This window comes from Mchenga conophoros, linkage group LG6, assembly GCF_057382185.1.
Source record: "Mchenga conophoros isolate Kocher_MC1m ecotype Shallow Benthic linkage group LG6, M_conophoros_male_GT1.1, whole genome shotgun sequence".
Classification (NCBI taxonomy): domain Eukaryota; kingdom Metazoa; phylum Chordata; class Actinopteri; order Cichliformes; family Cichlidae; genus Mchenga; species Mchenga conophoros.
The window spans coordinates 27,254,987-27,274,675 of NC_140531.1; the positions used below are offsets into that span (position 1 = coordinate 27,254,987).

At 40.3% G+C, this 19,689-nt stretch overlaps 1 protein-coding gene across 2 annotated transcripts in view; it reads left to right on the forward strand.

Annotated features, from left to right (window-relative positions):
• rab11fip4b (RAB11 family interacting protein 4 (class II) b) overlaps positions 1–19,539 on the forward strand; it is a 29,956-nt gene extending 10,417 nt beyond the window's left edge. Inside the window, exons 2-14 of one of the 2 annotated variants that reach the window (XM_085277187.1) lie at positions 2,718–2,968; positions 3,499–3,684; positions 7,606–7,740; positions 10,533–10,568; positions 11,475–11,574; positions 11,936–12,039; positions 12,477–12,617; positions 12,959–13,040; positions 13,818–13,955; positions 14,142–14,300; positions 15,843–15,923; positions 16,374–16,517; positions 17,233–19,539. In XM_085277187.1, the coding sequence (XP_085133313.1) occupies positions 2,718–2,968; positions 3,499–3,684; positions 7,606–7,740; positions 10,533–10,568; positions 11,475–11,574; positions 11,936–12,039; positions 12,477–12,617; positions 12,959–13,040; positions 13,818–13,955; positions 14,142–14,300; positions 15,843–15,923; positions 16,374–16,517; positions 17,233–17,349 (1,674 nt within the window). In that variant the 3' untranslated portion in view covers positions 17,350–19,539. The remainder of the gene's footprint in view (positions 1–2,717; positions 2,969–3,498; positions 3,685–7,605; positions 7,741–10,532; positions 10,569–11,474; positions 11,575–11,935; positions 12,040–12,476; positions 12,618–12,958; positions 13,041–13,817; positions 13,956–14,141; positions 14,301–15,842; positions 15,924–16,373; positions 16,518–17,232) is intronic. The other variant, XM_085277188.1, reaches the window with a different exon arrangement.
• Positions 19,540–19,689: the final 150 nt, after the last annotated feature.

Here is a 19,689-nt window from a genome sequence, read left to right on the forward strand (position 1 = left end):
CCTTGCCGCACACTGTGTTTCTTTCTCTGCTGCAGGGAAGGAATGCTAAAGAGACCTTTATCCTTTGTTTTATTCTCTGTGACTCACACCCCATGTTGGCTCTTTGTGATGATGCAGTGCCTCAGTTTGTGTTGTAAATGGATAGGCTACTTTTTTTTATTTACTTCTCCATAAGCATACATGCAAAATCCTTCCTCATAATTTTATAATCATCTGAAACTTTGTTTTCCAGTGGACTTACATGCATAATTAGTCTTTGTTTATTAATGCTTTATAACAGCATTGTAATTTTCACAAGACCTTTTAAGTACAAACAGCATTTATCTTCTGTTATAGAATTGATTTACAGCATTTAAAGGAAAGTTATACAGTATGCAGTGTGATTTTAACTATTTTTCAGCTGTTAAACTCTTTGACCATCAAAATAAAACCGTTAAGCTGCTCTTGCACAGTCCATCCATCCATCCATAACGGTTATTGAGTTAGGGTCAACAGTCCATCACAGGGCTAATTTATACATTAACATAATATGCGTGCCTTTGGACTGTGGAAGAAAGCCAAAGCATCATTGAAGCACTACACAGAAAGGCTTTTGTTTGAACCTGCAGAATGCTTTGTGACAGTTATCACCACTACATCACATTTCATCAAATGAAGCAATGGAGATATTCTGTGGAAACTTTGGGTATACTGTAGCTCCTCACTATTTCTGGTTTGAATCCAAATAAGCACATAGAGTTTTTGAGAGCGAGAGAGGTGCAGAGATTCTTTAATCCTTTGTTTGCAATGTTGTTACAAACTAACCTGACTATCCTCTGCTGTGTTGCCTGTCCTCCTGTCTTGCATCTCTTTTATTCCCATGGCTCATTCTTTGACTAATCTCATCCTCATACACACTGTACTGCTAGCTCCTTTCCAGTCTCTCATTGCATTGTTGCATTATTCCTTCACCTCCCTCGTTAGCTCGTTATTCACTCTCCCACCCACTTTTCCAATTTCCTGACTCTCTAAAACATATTACTTACCCTGCTCTCTCTTCTCGTTATCCACCTCTTCACCTGCCCCTCATTCTTTGTCCTGCTCCTCCATGTTTCAGCTGTTCGGTCATGCTGAGATAAGGCTTTGTTCTCTGTTGCATTAGACCAGATTTTTGGAGGGTGAAACAAGAAGGAGTGAGACCCATGACCTCTGGCCCATCACCCTTTCACCCCCGTAGACCTCCAGACCCCCCTGGTGTGAACTTAGGATGATTCCCACAGTGAAGGAATTTACTAAGTGGGAAATCAAATGACTGAACAGCCCTGCTAAAAACAGTGAACTCAACACGAACTCCACTGTCTAATATATAAAACATTATTCAGATATAAACAACTGCAAAACATTGAATGCCTCTGGTTGCATTTGCTCATTTTTGATTCTTCCTACTTGCAGATTTATGGTATATTATCTAGATACACTATCGTGCTCTGCACTGTAAAGGAGTAAAAATATTTCCATGATTTGCCATAATATAGTCAGTTAAATTGTTTGACCTCTTTATGCCTGAAGGTGAAAATAACTGTGACAGTGGTGGTATTCGTGAGAGTTACAGCTTTAGAAGACCTGAAATGTCAGGCGACCCATAAAAGCATTCAATTTTTTACAGTTTTGCCCCCTTGGGCATTGTGGCTACTAAGCAAATAGGTGAGAGCCCTCCACTGGATAATCACTGCAGTGATTCTTATGTTTTGACTGGAAACAGGTTATTTAACCTTCAGTGATGCAGTGAGTAGTTTCTCATTGTAAAGAGACATGGACATGAACATTGTCATGGAAAACCTTTTACTGTGGCTTAGACGGGTCACGTTAGTGGCCTGCGTCAGATAAAAAAAAACAACTTAAAGATGTTGCTGAAACTGCATGAATATAGGTTAAGAACTGTCCGATTTAATTTTTTTAATGATCGCAATTGGAGAAAATTTTGTGAGATTAAATCAGAAAATATTAGCAGTACTGTGTTTGAGTGTGAGCATTTTCACACTTACAAAGGGAATAAACAGCTGTTTAGCCTTAAGAAAAGCACTTATCAGTCAAATTAATCAGAAAAAGGCTTCAGTTTGTCAGGGCACATTAAGATTCTACTCTGAAGGGATCGAAAAAGGTCACATGGGCAGATGAGTCCAGATTTACCCTTTTCCAGAGTGATGGGCACATTAGAGTATGACGAGAAGCAGATAATGCCTTGTCCCTGTCCTACAAGCCTGTAGGGGCAGGATTATGATCTGGCATTGTTCAGATCATAATCTAAAGTCTAATGTTATGGCCCCAAATAAACGGAGGTCAGAATACCTGAATATGGTATCACAGATGGCTTGGCCACAACAAAGTCTAGATTTTAACTCCACTGACAGTTTTGGGGATGTAGAAATATATGTTTTGACATTAGATAAGCTTATGGAAATGATGCCGGTGTGTATGCATGCATTGTCTACTTCTGATAGCTTCAAAACACAAAAGTCTCTGATACTGAGGCCTGGAGGTGGTTCAGTTGAGGTCCAAAAATGCTTTAAATTCTCTGGTACAAACTCTAAAGATCATACTTTGATGTTTTAAACTTAAGACATTTGGGATATCATTCAGGGCAAATATTTTGTTTATCTTGTCTTTCGCTACTAATAATTGTGTGGCCTTGTTCAAACTGATGCTAATCTGTGCTTGTCCCCTTCTGGCTTCTGCAGGGTGCTGAGGAGGATCAGGTTTGTCCGGTCATCATGTGCACGCGGGCCTATCCTGACCCCGTCCGTGAGTGCCAGCTGTTCCCAGAAGAGGTGGAGGAGCCTGAGGAGGAGGTGGCAGACGAAGGCAAGGAGAGGGAATCGGACAGAGACAGCGCTGTGGAAAGCACTCAGGGTTCGGAAACCTCAGACGGGCTCACCAGACTGGGAGACAAGGAAGACACGCTAGGGGATCTCTTTTTTCCCGGGGAGAAGTAAGCAGTCTTGGGTCATTTTTAACTTACACATTCTGTTTTTGTCACTGATTCGTGATCACTTCACTTTCAGGTTCATTCAGATGTCTTTTAGTTTGTTTCACAGACTTTGCTCTGTGTTGTTTCTTTGAGCTTGATGCTCCTGTTTTGTTATATTCTCTAAAATTCCTAAGTCTGACAGCCACTGCCAGTTCCTCTATTTAATGCATTTATTCTCATGAGAAATATAAGTTCTAGAGTCAAAGTAAAGTAGGATCTGTTACCATAAAAGTGCCATTATTTGCATTACTTGCATATGAAGCAGTTTTGTTTATTTGGATGCAGTTAGAGCTCCGGCAGCACTTAGCATATACAGAACGACTTTATTACTTGACCCGACTGGAGCTTTACCATCTTCAGACTATAATCTCTTCTCTGTGCACACTGGGAGAAGTGGATGAAGTTGAGCTAGAAACTTCTCCATTTCAATTTATATCGAAAATAAAGACAACTTCAGATTATGGAGCCAACATCTCCCTCTCTTTCTTCAGGTGCGGTCAGACCAGTATCTCTGTGACCTCTGACCTGTCAACACGTTCGTCGGCTTCTCTGTACGAGGAGCAGTTTGAAGACTACGGAGAAGGGGAGGAGCCGGACTACACTCCCAGCAGCCCTTGTCCGGACGACGAGGCTCGTACCAACGGTTATTCCGACCTTGGCTCATCTGTGCCCTCGAGGTGGGAGCGAGCTAAAGAAAAACATTTTTTTTTCATGTTGGGGTACTCGTAACTATAAGACTACGTTCTACATTCATAACTATATTCAGTGTTAATGCTGATCCTCAATATAGTGAAAATCGTGACATTAAAAAACATACTTGTACAGTGGGGCAAAAAAGTATTTAGTCAGCCACCGATTGTGCAAGTTCCCCCACCTAAAATGATGACAGAGGTCAGTAATTTGCACCAGAGGTACACTTCAACTGTGAGAGACAGAATGTGAAAAAATAAAATCCATGAATCCACATGGTAGGATTTGTAAAGAATTTATTCGTAAATCAGGGTGGAAAATAAGTATTTGGTCAATAACAAAAATACAACTCAATACTTTGTAACATAACCTTTGTTGGCAATAACAGAGGTCAAACATTTACTATAGGTCTTTACCAGGTTTGCACACACAGTAGCTGGTATTTTGGCCCATTCCTCCATGCAGATCTTCTCGAGAGCAGTGATGTTTTGGGGCTGTCGCCGAGCAACACGGACTTTCAACTCCTGCCACAGATTTTCTATGGGGTTGAGGTCTGGAGACTGGCTAGGCCACTCCAGGACTTTCAAATGCTTCTTACGGAGCCACTCCTTTGTTGCCCGGGCGGTGTGTTTTGGATCATTGTCATGTTGGAAGACCCAGCCTCGTTTCATCTTCAAAGTTCTCACTGATGGAAGGAGGTTTTGGCTCAAAATCTCACGATACATGGCCCCATTCATTCTGTCCTTAACACGGATCAGTCGTCCTGTCCCCTTGGCAGAAAAACAGCCCCATAGCATGATGTTTCCACCCCCATGCTTCACAGTAGGTATGGTGTTCTTGGGATGCAACTCAGTATTCTTCTTCCTCCAAACACGACGAGTTGAGTTTATACCAAAAAGTTCTACTTTGGTTTCATCTGACCACATGACATTCTCCCAATCCTCTGCTGTATCATCCATGTGCTCTCTGGCAAACTTCAGACGGGCCTGGACATTCACTGGCTGCAGCAGCGGAACACGTCTGGCACTGCGGGATTTGATTCCCTGCCGTTGTAGTGTGTTACTGATGGTGACCTTTGTTACTTTGGTCCCAGCTCTCTGCTGGTCATTCACCAGGTCCCCCCGTGTGGTTCTGGGATCTTTGCTCACCGTTCTCATGATCATTTTGACCCCACGGGATGAGATCTTGCGTGGAGCCCCAGATCGAGGGAGATTATCAGTGGTCTTGTATGTCTTCCATTTTCTGATGATTGCTCCCACAGTTGATTTTTTCACACCAAGCTGCTTGCCTATTGTAGATTCACTCTTCCCAGTCTGGTGCAGGTCTACAATACTTTTCCTGGTGTCCTTCGAAAGCTCTTTGGTCTTGGCCATGGCGGAGTTTGGAGTCTGACTGTTTGAGGCTGTGGACAGGTGTCTTTTATACACATGATGAGTTCAAACAGGTGCCATTCATACAGGTAACGAGTGGGGGACAGAAAAGCTTCTTACAGAAGACGTTACAGGTCTGTGAGAGCCAGAGATTTTCCTTGTTTGAGGTGACCAAATACTTATTTTCCACCCTAATTTACGAATAAATTCTTTACAAATCCTACCATGTGGATTCATGGATTTTTTTTTTTCACATTCTGTCTCTCACAGTTGAAGTGTACCTCTGGTGCAAATTACTGACCTCTTTCATCATTTTAGGTGGGGGAACTTGCACAATCGGTGGCTGACTAAATACTTTTTTGCCCCACTGTAGCTATTTTGTGGATTCGGGTGTTTTCAGTCCCACTGGGACAGGTATATGAGATCAAGCACCTGACCGTGGAGTCTGCCTTTGCAAACATTTGTGAAAGAATGGGTCATTCTAAAGAGCTCTCTGAGGCATTTTGCTGTAACAGGAATCCACCATTGCTACAAGTTGGTTTGTGAAATTTCCTCCCTTCTACAGATTCCACAATCACTTGTAAGAGATATTTATTCAAAGCTGACACATTTAGGAACCACAGCAACTCAGCCACAAACTGGGAGACCACATAAAGTTACAGAGCAAGGTCGCCAAGTGCTGAGGTGCATAGTGTTTAAAAGTCGCCAACGCTGTGCTGGCTCAATAGCTTAAGAGTTCCAAACCTCCTCTGGCATTAACATCAGCACAAATACTGTGTGCTGGGAGCTTCACGGCATTAGTTTTCATGACAGAGCAGTTCCTGTAGGTGTAACGTGTAGGTGACCCATTTCTTTTATTCATTGTAGTCTATTATTCATCAGGTCCCAGTTGAATCTTATTTCAACAGTTGACTGCTTTTATATGGACAGTGTTGTTTTGGACATTCATTGTGGTGGAGTTGTCTGCTAAAAGACCCGACATGTTACAATATTGGTACTGCGGGTGCTGCACAGATCTTTGCAGCGCCAGATATGACAGCACACTCTTGTATGACGCAGTGTCAAAGGTATGCAGCCAGGAACCAGTAATTTGGCTCACTTTTGTTCATGTTTGTGCTGTTGCTGGCTTTTTTAGCTTAGACCCTGTTGTGGAAAGACAACAGTGAAAGTGAAGCAGCAGGGAAAGAAGCATTCTTTTTTTCTTTTTGTGTTTTATTTTCTATTTTTGATGGGGGGTTTTTTCCACTCGTCTTTTTCTTCGTAGTGAAACCTGCCGTGGTTTCCTCTTTCCTGTTCTAGCCATCTTTTTAACCAACAAAATTCAGCTTGCGCGTAGCATGTGGCTCGTTGGCAACTTGATCTTGCTTTGTTTGAGAACTGTGTGCAAAGTTGGGGTTGGTTGGATTCCTATAATCTCTGCTTTGCCTAAAATCTGTGGAAATGGGAACAAATGTGGAACCAGAAATCCTGCATCAGTCAAATGCTTGAACATTAAAACATCACAAACACGTGCTCCTGCCTGCATCATCAAAAGAAACTATAAATCTGCAAACATTGAATTAAGTCATTTTATTTGAGCTTTCTTATACTAATTGCTGCACAAACTAAAGGGTTTACCAAAACAGTGATGACAAATTGATAATTTTATGTCCTGATGTGTTTGACATAGAGTGATTCGAAAGAATTAACCCTCTGTAAGTGTCTCATTATTGCTATGATTCAGTATTCCTACTAAATCACTTGGGGCAAAGGGAACCACAGACTGGGAGGGTGCAGTCTCTGTCCTAGAATAGTACCAACTTCATATTATTCAGAGTTTTGACTGTAGCACTGTAGCTTAGGAGTTCTTGCCCTTAAGGCCACATTAATATTCATCAAAAGTCCGTGTTTAATGGGATTACGTCTCCCAGCTGAAAGACTGGCTTTACAGCACCATGCTCCTTTCACACATACCAAGCAGATAAAACTTATCAAATGGAGTTGGCAGGGAGATTTAAATTCAAAATGAGGCCCAGATTTACAAGAACTTTTAGACAGCTCAGAACAGCAAAGACATTTGAATAACCGTCTGCAAAAAGTACAATTTCTAGTTTCTAGTCAAGATATTGATCTTAAAGTTAAAAAAAAAAAGAAGAAGATTAGAGGAATGCTTAAAACTTAATGTCGAACTGTTTTGACTTTTTTAGGAGTAACGAACACGATTTCACAAAGTTATTCCGAACTACATGAAGATTGTGCGGTTTATGTTCAGATCAGACCTTAAAAGTGATAATCCAGCAATAGATGGGCAACAATGTTGTTATTTTTTGTTTTCGTGAGAGGTTCAATTTAATTCAGTTTTACTTATATAGCTCCAAATAACAACAACAGTTGTCAAGATGCTTTATATTGTAAGGTAAATAACCTACAATAATCCAAATAATAACTAATGATTAAATGTAAATAAGGTCCAGAGTGCATCATTCGCTATTTCTTGATAAATGGTCTGATTGGTTTCAGTAACTGTGTCTATGTTACTGTGTGTCTTTGTGTTGATAGTGCGGGTCAGACTCCTCGTAAGGTGCGTCACCATTACACCGGAGAAATGACGGATGTCTACTGTTCTCAGTGCAGTAAAAAGGTCAACCTGCTAAATGACCTGGATGCTCGCCTCAAAAACCTGAAAGCAAACAGGTAGGACACGCATAACGCATACACACAGTGATGTCATCTTATAATTTAATAATTTCCAAAAATCCTTCGTAGTCTGCAATTTTCCCAGGCAGAGTACACATTTCCCACTAGCAGAAGCTTCGAAACAAGAGCACACATGCCTTGTTTCTTTGGAAATTAGAGTTATTTATCCTGGCAGGTAATTTCTAAACATAGAAGACAATAATTCATTTATACAAGAGACAGGAAGGATCCACCCTACTGTTACGTGAGAAGAAACAGATGCTGTCAGCTCGTAAGTGAACTATCCCGAATTTAAAGTGTATTCATCCACTCACATTGTACTGACCCAGGAGACACTGTTATCTGTGGCTCTTTTTCTTAAACTGTCATTTAATGTGAATGATCTCACATTGTTACAGAGTCTTAAATGTTTCCTCGCCTGGTTTCACACATGACTGAACACATCATCTCTCCACATGCTCACACACAAACTCTAATTGATCGTTATGTAAGGCTGTCACTCCTGAGCTTACCTCACCGCCCATTGTAATAGGGAAACTATTATTAGAAACATAATCCGCAGTGACCATTAATAACTGTACAGTCCACCTGGAAACACAAATACACACATGCACAGGCATCCAGACGCACACTTTTTAGAAAATTCAACTAAGAAAAATGTCTTAGAGTACAATTTGAAACATGGATGTTGGACTCTATGGGGGTTAGTCCCTCGTAGATACTGCAATAGAGAAGGCTTAAAAGATTTAAAGAATTACTTGTTTATATTCTTCTCCTATGGTCAGAGTTCATTAAGGGTTAACCGTTTAAGCACAACATAAAGTTGCTTAGACAATGTTTTATGTTTTGTAAACAGGCTCTTAAATTGTCACCCGGATAGTTTTTTCATTTGGTGTGTCAATCACCGAAGTTTAGCTGCCACGCTGGCGGGTAAATGTTTTTACCAAAATAGAAATGTAATAAAATCCAAAGCTGAAATTCTCGAATGCATTGTGAGACGTGCTGCTTCTGTTCCCTGTCGTCTGTGTCAGCGTTTGAAAAACACACCCACATCCACATACAGTTATTTTTCATGTTTTCGTGTATCCGACCCTGACAAGCACAAGCCAGTCGCAGGCAGAGTAGTGTTAGGTCTTCACAGAAGGGCTGTATTAATAAAGGGGTATTAATTTAGAGACTGAGTTTGATGAGGTTCAGGATGGTAAAGAATTGAACAGGTTATCCAAACCTTCAGATTTTTGTCTGAGCTCTTATTATATTTAATAGCAAATACATTCAAGTAATTTAAGGCTGTAAAACATATGCTTGGATTGGTGAATGCGTTCATCTATTACCTGCTTATAATGCTATTTTGGGATTCTGTTTTATAAACAATGCTACAGATGATTGTTGTTTATTTTTCAATTTTGTACGTAAGAATGCTGGTAAATTACAGACTGAATGAGCTTTTAGATAAAGTCTCGTACTGTAACATATGTTTGCAATTTGTGTAGATAAAAAATATATAGGGAATAAATTTCAAACCTTTCACATGAATTTACATTTGTTTCTACTGAATGTAAAGTCATGGTAAATGGCCTGTATTTGTATAGCGCTTTACTTAGTCCCTATGGACCCCAAAGCGCTTTACACTACATTCAGTCATTCACCCATTCACACACACATTCACACACTGGTGTATCATGGGGGGAAAAATCTTCAAACCACTCTGTACAGTCCTGTGAAAAACTTATCATACCCTTACTTCTCCCACAGCACCTAAGAGGCAAAGTCACTGCCAGGCGCTGCTTATCAAACACACCTGATTAACTGATCACCAGGAAGTGTGAGCACCTCTGTAAAAGCAGAGGCTTTGGCACTTTGCTAGGCTGGTGCATTCAGGTCTGTGGCAGTGATGCATCTTAGTGACACAATTTTTGCTGCCCATCAATCTGAGAAGGATTTTAAAGCCATTTCCAAATCATGTCAAGTCCATTATTCTGAAAGGAGATGCATTCAAAACAGCTGCCATTCTTCCCAGGAGGGATAAATTCACCCCAAAATAAGAGGAATTGCAAAAATTTTAAAAAAAAAAACCTTAGAGCTACATCTCAGACTCTGAACAAACCACAAACGCCTCAAAACAACTGCCAAGCACAGAGGTAGAGGGATGATGGTCTGGGCTTGTTTTTCTTTTAAGAACTGGGCACCTTGGAGTCATGAGTTGGTGTGAGTTTAACTGAAACATTAGCTGTAAGGAAACAGTGCATCTTGTTCTTAAACTGTTAGCAAGGAGAAACTGTATGACATCATCACACATAAGCCCCATAGTCATACTGTAGAGACAACAGTGATCATTTTTTGCACAGAATAGGCTGTTTTTATAAAAATGGTCGAATTGCACTCTATTCTGCTGCGTTAACTTTGTTTATCCTCCAGCCTTGAAAGCCTAGTGTTTTGTGCCAGGACTTAATGATGATGTTCGCTTTATATCAGTGTCAGCTGTCAACTGGGTAACCCTGCAGTGTGTTTGCTCATTTTTATTAATCTAATGTGAATCCCAGGCACATCATACAGAAACTCTTTGGGCCTTTGTCCCCCCTCTAGAGCTGACAGAAAGCCCTGTTCACCAAGGGCTAAAATAATATTAATAGTGACCTTCAGCGATCATTTTTCCAATGCTTCCTACTCTCTCTCGCACTAAATGGCTAAAATTAGTGGTTACATCCACTGTATTGTTGAGCTATGTGTCTGGACAGATGATGATGATTGACTGAAAAGAATCTGAAATCTTGTTCTTCTCCTTGTAGCCCCAACAGGAAAATCTCCAGCACTGCTTTTGGAAGGTAGGCTTTTCACCTTTGCATTTGTGTCCACATGCATGTGCTTCTGTGCGTTACAGGCAAAGTCACTCAGTTGTCCTCTGCGTGTTTATGCATTATACAGCCCGCCCTACACGTGCTTGTTCGATCTTGTTGACATAGTGACGTACACAGAGCAAGATTATCAACTAGTGCTTCCTGATCTCTCAGCTGTCCTATCACTGCACACACTAAATAGGTTAATTTCTAACTAGTTATTCAAAGAATTATAGAGCCAAGAACACTGTACAAACTTTTGTTTTTTGTCTCAGAGCTGAGGAAACGAGTTTGACATCATCTTTTTTTAGTGGCAGGAGTGGCCCACTACATGGACTGTTGGTCTGTAGTGGGTGAGATGTTTTGTATCTAGGCTTTTGTCCTATTTTCAGCCACAGAAATTGAGTTATAGTGACAGAGTGAAAATGGCCTGTCGGGCCTGATCTATGTATTCAATATAAGGCTTGGCTGTCTCCCTGTTCTTCTTACTTTCTCCTCTGTCTGGTTTGATGGCTGCTTTCACTTTATGGCTCTCTTTAACTGTTCTTCTGCCCTTTCTCCTTTTTGTTTCCTCTCCTCTCTGTTGCTAATCTCAGTAATAGGCCAGCAGCTTGTTTTTCCCACGTTATTCCATCAGTTTACAATGGGGAAGCTAAAAACTACATTATGACATAAATATCACAGCCAGATGTACACACACCTGTGTGGGTGTGAGTGTGAGAATGCTCATGTTAATCCTGTTTGCAGCAGCTTCTTTTCTTTGGCACTGTAGTGTCCTATATCTGGGTTACCTTGCAGCAGCTTCGCTGCAGAAACATAAACACCCAGAACCGGTCATTGCCTGGATCTATTCCGAGCATATTCTCTAAGCTGTTTATCTGTTTGTTCGAGCAGGCAGCTGCTCCACAACAGCAACTTGAGCAGCAGTAACGGCAGCACAGAGGACCTTTTCCGAGACAGCATCGACTCCTGCGACACCGACATCAATGAGAAGGTATGACTTTATGTTTCCTTCTGTTAGTTTGCTCCATGTGGTGATTTGTATGACTGCGTTTTTTTTTAAACAAAAGTCGATTCCTCATTGGATGTGATCATGTCAGATCTAGTATTTTCAGTGGAAGTGAAAAACTGAGATACTAAACACTCACCTCCAGCATGTTAAAAATGCAACATTTACTAATTTCTGTCAGTTCTTACATTTGCAAACCTAAGTTAAAAAGAAAACATTATGAATCTGTTTTCAATTACAAACTTGCCCTGTTAACTTTATTACCTAATTTAGATGCATGGGATGCATAGGATTGTAACATTTAATTTAGTTTCTGGTGTAATTTCACAGTTTGTTTTTCTCTCAGGTCACTTCTCTTGAGAAGAAGGTGGCAGAACTGGAGAATGAGATCCTGCTGAACAGTGACCTCAAGTCCAAACTGAAGCAGGAGAACACTCAGCTAGTGCACAGGTAGAGGACTTTGTTTCCCCTTTGTACTAGTCTTATCTTAACATAAGCATAAAATTATGTAACATGCATGTAATTTATACATACACATCTCTTCACTGACAACACTATTTATGCTCATATATGCTATACTCGCTGTACATGCCAACATACTTAAAGTGCTGCTGTATATTTGCATTTGCACTTCTGTATATAGACTGTTCTCTTCCAGCTAACTGCATTTCACTGGCTTTGTACCATCCTCAGCACAGTCTCATTAAAGTTGAATCTAGTCTAATTTATAGCAGCACAAAAGAAAATGAAGGGCAGATAATTTGACTGAAATTACTCATGTAAAATTGCAGCAGCATTTAGTCATTTCCAAAGTAAGCTTGGTTTTAATGCTTTGCAACAAAAAAATAAATCATGTTGTCTGATGCGTTCATCATCGTCATCATCAGGGTTCATGAGCTGGAGGAGCAGCTGAAAGACCAAGAGACCCGGGCAGAGCAAAGTGTGCAGGAGGGCCTGAGACGCCACAGAGAGGCTTACAGCAAGCTGGAGAGAGACAGGAACACACAGATAGAGCTGCTGACCAACCGGTGAGAAACACACAGTTGCACAATTTGCTGAGCACATTTCCCAATTATTTGTGCATTATCTTTTTTTATGTAAATATGTGAAACTCATTATAGTTCAATAATAATCGGAGAGAATTAGACACCGACCATATCTTGGATAATGATGTTTATGTCCCTGCTCGCTTAAGAAAATAAATGCAAAATGGAGAACTAAATGCTTAACAGCTCTGAGAGTCCTCCCAGGGTTTTAGTCATCTGCCTCTGGACAGCTACAGCATGTATTTTACCCAAACCAGTGCCTTAGCTGACTGTGTGCCACACTATAGAAATGCACGCTGACATAAGGGATTTTGTGTCTGTAGAGTTAAGCAGCTGGAGGAGGAGAATAATGAGATGTCCCTTAACATGAACCGACTCAAGTCGCAGACAGAGAAGCTGGATGAGGTAAGTGTTGCTTACGTTTCCGGCTGTATTTCCTGTGTTGGTCATTTAACCTTTTAAAGCCAGATGTATTATAGTTGATACATGGGTCTTTGTGAGTTTTTGAGACTTTTACACCATCAGTATACTTTTTTTTTTCTGAAAAACCAAAAGAAATTGCACAATGCATTTTTAATGAACAAATTGCAACAACAAAAAACCACCTTATGTGGAAAATATGATACATGTTAAAACTCATATTTGCAAATTATTATGTAATTTATTTTTTAAAACATTTTGTCAGAAGGTGCAGTAAACACTCTATTTTCCAAAAAATTATTTTTCTGCCATTTATTTCATGGCTTAGGCTTTAAAAGGTTAAGTAGTTGTCTGTCATCGGTTGTGTGTGTGTGAATCTCTGCAGTTTGGTGTCTGTTTCTCTTGCGAACGCGGCGGGTTTTCTCATTTCTATCCACGCCTGTGAGCACAGCGACAATTCCTTCAACATTCACAAAGCCAAAGAGAGACGCCAGTAATTATATCTGTGGAGATAGCATCTTAGTTTTGAACCACACCTCATTTATGAACTTGTATCTATGCAAATGACACCAAACCCGACTCTAGCTTACAAAATGTTGTGCAAGCAATTTATCACAGAATATAAATGCAAACTTTATCTTGGTGCTAAAACTTGTTTGCTCAAAAGAAATGCACTCCCATGACCCTGAATACCAAACACACAGATAAATAAAGGAAAATAAAGTTCAAACTATAGCTGTGTGTATATATGGCTATCCTTAGGAGAAGCAAAGGATGACAGATAAGCTGGAGGATACCAGCCTGCGCCTGAAGGATGAGATGGATCTTTACAAGAAAATGATGGACAAACTGAAACAAAATAGACATCAGTTCCAGAAAGAAAAGGATGCCATGCAGGAGGTAGGAGGAAGTATTTTATGTAACCAGACACACACAGCAAGGTGTGATTGTTTGTTATGTTGCTCATTCAGTTTCTCTGTAACCAGTCTCTCGCAGCATTTATGTCAACTCATACACTTACACCTACAATATGCTGCCTCTGCACATTATATAACGTTTTTCATTCGTTCTTTCTGTGCTGCATAGCTGATAGAGGACCTGCGTCGAGAGCTGGAACACTTGCAGGTCTTCAAGCTGGATGCAGAGAGGTCAGGCCGGAGGCCAAGCTCCTCCACGGGGCTCTCAGACTTCAACAACAGGAGCAGGGAGGTGGAGCTAGAGCATGAAGTCAAGAGGCTCAAACAGGTACTGATGAAATGCTCTGTTGGGCATAGGCAGTTCAGCGAGTATTGTTGCTAATGAATGTGCTTTAAGACTGTTTGTTATGAATAATGAACAATAAGAATATGAAACAGTGTTTAAAACTTTCTACAATCCTTCAGTCAATGTATGTAAGCAATCTAAGGATTTTCAAAAATATCTAAATGCTGTTTTGATTTGATCGTATGACAGAAATGAGGAGTTTCTGCTTTTTGAAATGTGTTTATGTGGAGCTTTTCATGCATGTGGAGGTGGTAGATGCACAGAAGTAAGAAGTACAGATTAAGCTGCCACAGACTGAATGTAACGTAATGTATGAATATATATTTACAGATTATTCATGTTTCATTTGATTAGAGTAGCAGTTCATGTACCCTGGCTTCTTAGACTTGATTGATTCAGCGTTGAATGTGAATATTTTTGACTGATTTTATAAGTTATTGGCTCATATGTATATGTTTCCACTGTCTATCACGCTGAATGATGCATTCAGTACAGTAATCGCCCCTAGAAATAGAAATTCAGCTCAAAAAAATACACTGTTATCACATACAGTTTTACAACTTTTCATGAGCACCTTTTGTATTTTAACTTTTTCTGAAGTACACCTCCACAACGTTTAACACAGCTAACTGGCTGCCAGAGGAACATAAACCTTTCTGCTTGTGTACATGAAGCTGTTTTTGTGGCTACAACCAAAAGATGAAAATTGAGCATATAGTGTCACAGACTACATTCAGCCAGAATACATTGTTGTGCATTAGAACTGCTGTGATCCCCCGATGTACTGTGCCGATCTTTTAACCATTAAAGAGAAGTTCAGCATTGCTAAATGCCGTGCCAGCTGCAGAGGATATGTGATCTTTATCTTTTCCTTAAGATCTGTTTGTCTGACATTTTGCCTGCTACAGTTACAAGGCAGATCTTATTGTTGCAGTCCTGTTAAGTGGCCAGACCTGGTGTAAAGCAAACATTAGAGATAAGCAAGTAGATGAAAGTGTTTTTCAGATGTCCTCTCAGATAAGATGCATAAAAGCAGTTGTGCAGAAGCTTTTGTGTGACTTTTTATCACGAGTTCATATGCATTAGAAATGTCGCTTTGATGTTCCTAAGCCAGACAAAGGCACCATAAAAATCTGGAGTTATCAAACCCACGTGGCCTTGAGGTAACTTTTAAATGGCACAGCCGGCCAGAACTGCTGATTCATTCAGTGTCCGTTTTATCAGTGACTTAACATGATACGGTCCATGTCCTCCTGGCTTCGAGCCAAACTTGTCACACCTTGCAAGCAAGCAAGTAAAGGAGTAATAGCAGTAGTTTCATTCTGCTTTTGTGTCCTGTCTTTCTCTAAATCTGCTCCTCCCAGCAGAGTTACCAGCATGTCTTTTGAATTCGGACAAGTAATAAAACTGTCTGTGTTTTATATGTGATGGATCACGGCCTCTGTTCACCCACGAGAAGGATGAATTCACTCTCTTATGCTTGCCTGTGCACCTTTTTGTAAATGTCTGTGTGTGTGTGTCCAGCGATTTGTGTCCCAGGACTTTCTTCCCCCTGAATACCAGCACCTGGTGTTGACTGGGGCTCGGCTCCGTCCCGGTCTGATGGTAAAATTGCCTCCGTGACCTCTGACCTACCGATTAACCACTAATCACGACAATGGAGTAGAGTGAAGTTGTCCATGCTGACCGGGCGCTGCAGTTCCCTCACTAATGTTTAAGGATAGACTTAAGGGAAACGCAAACTGACCTCTTGTCAGCAGTTTAAGGCAACTTGATCGTGGAGCTTTCATAACACACCAGAAAAAGCAGGGAAGAGTTTGTTCTGTAACACGCATAACCCATGTTACATCTCGTAGGTGCTGCAAACATAGACGTGCATTGCTGAGTTTGCTGCTACCAACCGCAGTGCTTTGTCAAATGGGTTGAGTGTGGCTTGAGTAGTGGTCTTTTCTTTTTTTTTAAAAAGTCATTTTAGTGCACTTTTATGGCCTAGGAACTTATCTTGTCCTTTCTCGCTCTCTGTCCTCCACCTCCTCCCCTGATTTTGCATTTTAGGAGAACCAGAAGCTTAGAGAGCAGAACGAGGACCTGAACGGTCAGATCATCAGCCTCAGCCTGCATGAAGCCAAGAATTTGTTTGCCACACAGACCAAGGCTCAGTCTCTAGCTGCTGAGATCGATAATGCCTCCAGAGACCAGGTAAAATCAGTTATGCAGACTTGTAACAAAGAACATGAACACCCCTGCGGCTACAATGTGATTTTTTTATTTTTTATTTTTTATTTTTTTAATATTCTGAGTCTTACTGACAGCTTCCAGACAGGGTTTTATCTCAGTGCTTACAGGTTCCTTAGTTACAGTGAGAAATAGCTGTTTTTCAGGCCATATCACAGCAGTACGATGTTATGCATCTACCTCTGTTTTACAATTAAATCTATATCTGCATAATGAGGAGAGCATTACTATGAGTTATCATATTTCTGTGCAGTTTTTAAAATGTTATTTTCATTCCTTGTTTTCAGAGGAGTTCAGTGCATTAGTTAGATTTTTTTCAACATTGGCATTACTTTTTTGGTTGGTTGGTTAAAAGTTTTATTTTTTCTAAAATTATAATACAGTCAACAGCCACTTTATTAGGTACACCTTGCTAGTGACATTGAAATTGCCTCGATTCTTCGTGGCACAGATTCAACAAGGTGACAGAAACATTCCTCAGATTTTGGTCCATGTTGAAATGATAGCATCACAAAGCTGATGCAGGTTTTTTGCTACATCAAAAAGTTGCCCTAATGGATGCAGATGTGGTAACTGTGGTGGCCATTTGAGTACAGTGAGCTCATTGTCATGTAACTGAATCATAGTAACATTTTTTTTTTCTAATGAATAAACATGTATTGTACATATTTCTCCCTAGTTAATGGAAGCCCTGAAGGAGCAAGAGGAGATCAATTTACGTCTGCGGCAGTACATGGACAAAATCATCCTGAACATCCTGGACCACAACCCCTCCATTCTAGAGATAAAGAACTAGCAGCGACTCAACTGGAATGAGCAGCGTTCCTGATCTTGGGAGAGTGAGGATCATTCCAGTTGTCTGATCAGAGCAGGGTGACCTGAATCGGGGGGAAAGTGTACAGAAAAACAGAGCCAGTCTTACGTAAACAGACATGCATCGCCCCCTGCTGTTTGTGCCAAGAAGAGCGTCTCTTCAGGATGGTAGAAGGGGATTCTGTGTTGAACAAAAGGGAGTTTTCTCAGCCAGTGATTGTTCACTGACTGGTTATGCTACTGTGACTGTTCTACTCATTTGATCACATTTTTATTCTGTCTATGCTGTGAGCTGGAGTTGAAGTCACAAGATTGATCTCTTGTGAAAACTCCAGGAATATTCAGTGTCCAACGTGCTTTGAAGATTCACTTGATTTAGTACACTGGACATGAAAACTGGAGGGAAAAAAAAGAAAATGTAAACAGCTTTATCCTGAAGCTGTTTGGCATGGCGTAGAGAGGCACAATAAGACAGTAGAGCAACATGACAAGCAGACTTTAAATCCAGAGTGAGACAGGCCAGGCCACTGTTGCCAGTCTCTGAGTGCGTGTGATGACATATTTGGACAAGTATGTGCTGAAAGAAGGTCAAGAAGCGAGGCACAAGTGGTCAGAGAGAGAAAAAGAGTGATGCCCACATTATAAATTGAAGACGATGAATTAAGGAAGAGCGTTGACCCTAAACAGGTGGGGATGTTACATGATAGGCCAGGTATGCTACCAAAAGAGGCTTTTTGTGAAGTCGATGAAGGTACACTGAAAGTGAAATTTCGTTTTTCGTTCACTCTTGCGCACGTCTTCCACGAAACCACACTTCGTACATCAATCAGTCCTAAAGCGGTGAACAGTTTTCACTGAGAAGTGGCCCTTAGTTGGTACAGACGAGTCGCTGAGTGTCGCGTTATGGCGCTGAAGCTGCAACCAAGGAGTGTCTTCAAACTGTAACTTCCATGGCTGCTATTTGCTAGCTAAACTTGAGCTTGATAAAAAGTCACTGTTGCTTTGTAATAGACCCCAAATGATGTTGCACAGAAATATAAAGATGTGAATGTACAGCGTGAGGTGGAGTGACTGGTAGCCATTGTAACGTGGTTTACCAAGTTGTCTTTTCATGTTCAGTGACTTGGATACCGGATGTGAGCGTGCACAGGAGACTCACTTTTTGGTACAAAAGACTTGATTTGTCACATTTGCACCTACAGCAGGTTGCAGATTGTAGTTTAAGCCCCAATGACTCTGAAGCCCTCTTAAACTGTAAATATCACGAATGTACGATTCCTTATTAACTTTCTGTGTGGCCAAAAAAGCAGTTTTCCATTGAAACTGGTTAATACATTTGGCAACATGTGTACAGTATTTAGTACTGTTATATGGAGGGCATTGTTTTCAGAGGGGAAACAATTACAATCTCATGTATTATGTAATTATTCTAAACTTGAGTTTTGCTTCCTTGCACAAAAAAAGGTTTTGTTTCCTTTTGCATGGTCACATTTACTTCTGTCTGTGCCTTTTGAGGACATTTTTCGAGATAATCTCGCTATAGATTTACGCTGTTTTTTGGAAAGTGCGTTTTCTGTCTATGTATGACATTTTCATGACTTGTAAATGTTGTAATTATCTAGTGATAATTTGTATTTTATGTGCCACTCACCAATCTTTTTTCAGATTGATACTGAGAAAACACTTTTATACAGATTAATCAAGAAACTAATTGTTGTTGCTTAGCTGTCCTGTTTGCAGTATAGCACAAGACTGTGACGTATGCAAGCCAGTTTATCTTCTTTTCTTTCCTTTTTTTATATAAACACAGTGAGCAATGATTTTTGAGTTTTTTTTCAAGGTTTTTGTTAGATTCAGTAAGTCCACTGATTTTCAATCAGTTTCAAAGTGGGTTTTTATATATGGTTGTTTACTGTCTTCCTAACTTAAACGGTGACTATTATGAGCAATATTAACTTATTACCTGTACCTGCTGATCTGTGTCCTGTTTTGCATCTTAAATCTTTTCACTTTTAATCCACTTATGCCATTCTTCAAGTAAAAAAACAAAAATTCAAGACACACTGAGCTGTAAAAACTGTCACAAACTCATGGCTTTTAGCTTTCTGTTATTAGGACGATCCGATTGGATGCAGTCATCTTAAATAGCAATAAAAAATGGCTTTGGCAGTGATGTTGTCTCATGAAATTTCTGTTATTTTCATTTGAATTCAGCTATAGTTTCTAAAACATAAACATTGTGCCTAAAGTGTATGCTGCTGCTGTCTTAGCTGCCATTATGTACTTTGCTGTAAATAAAAGTGTTTGCGCTGGCATGAAAATA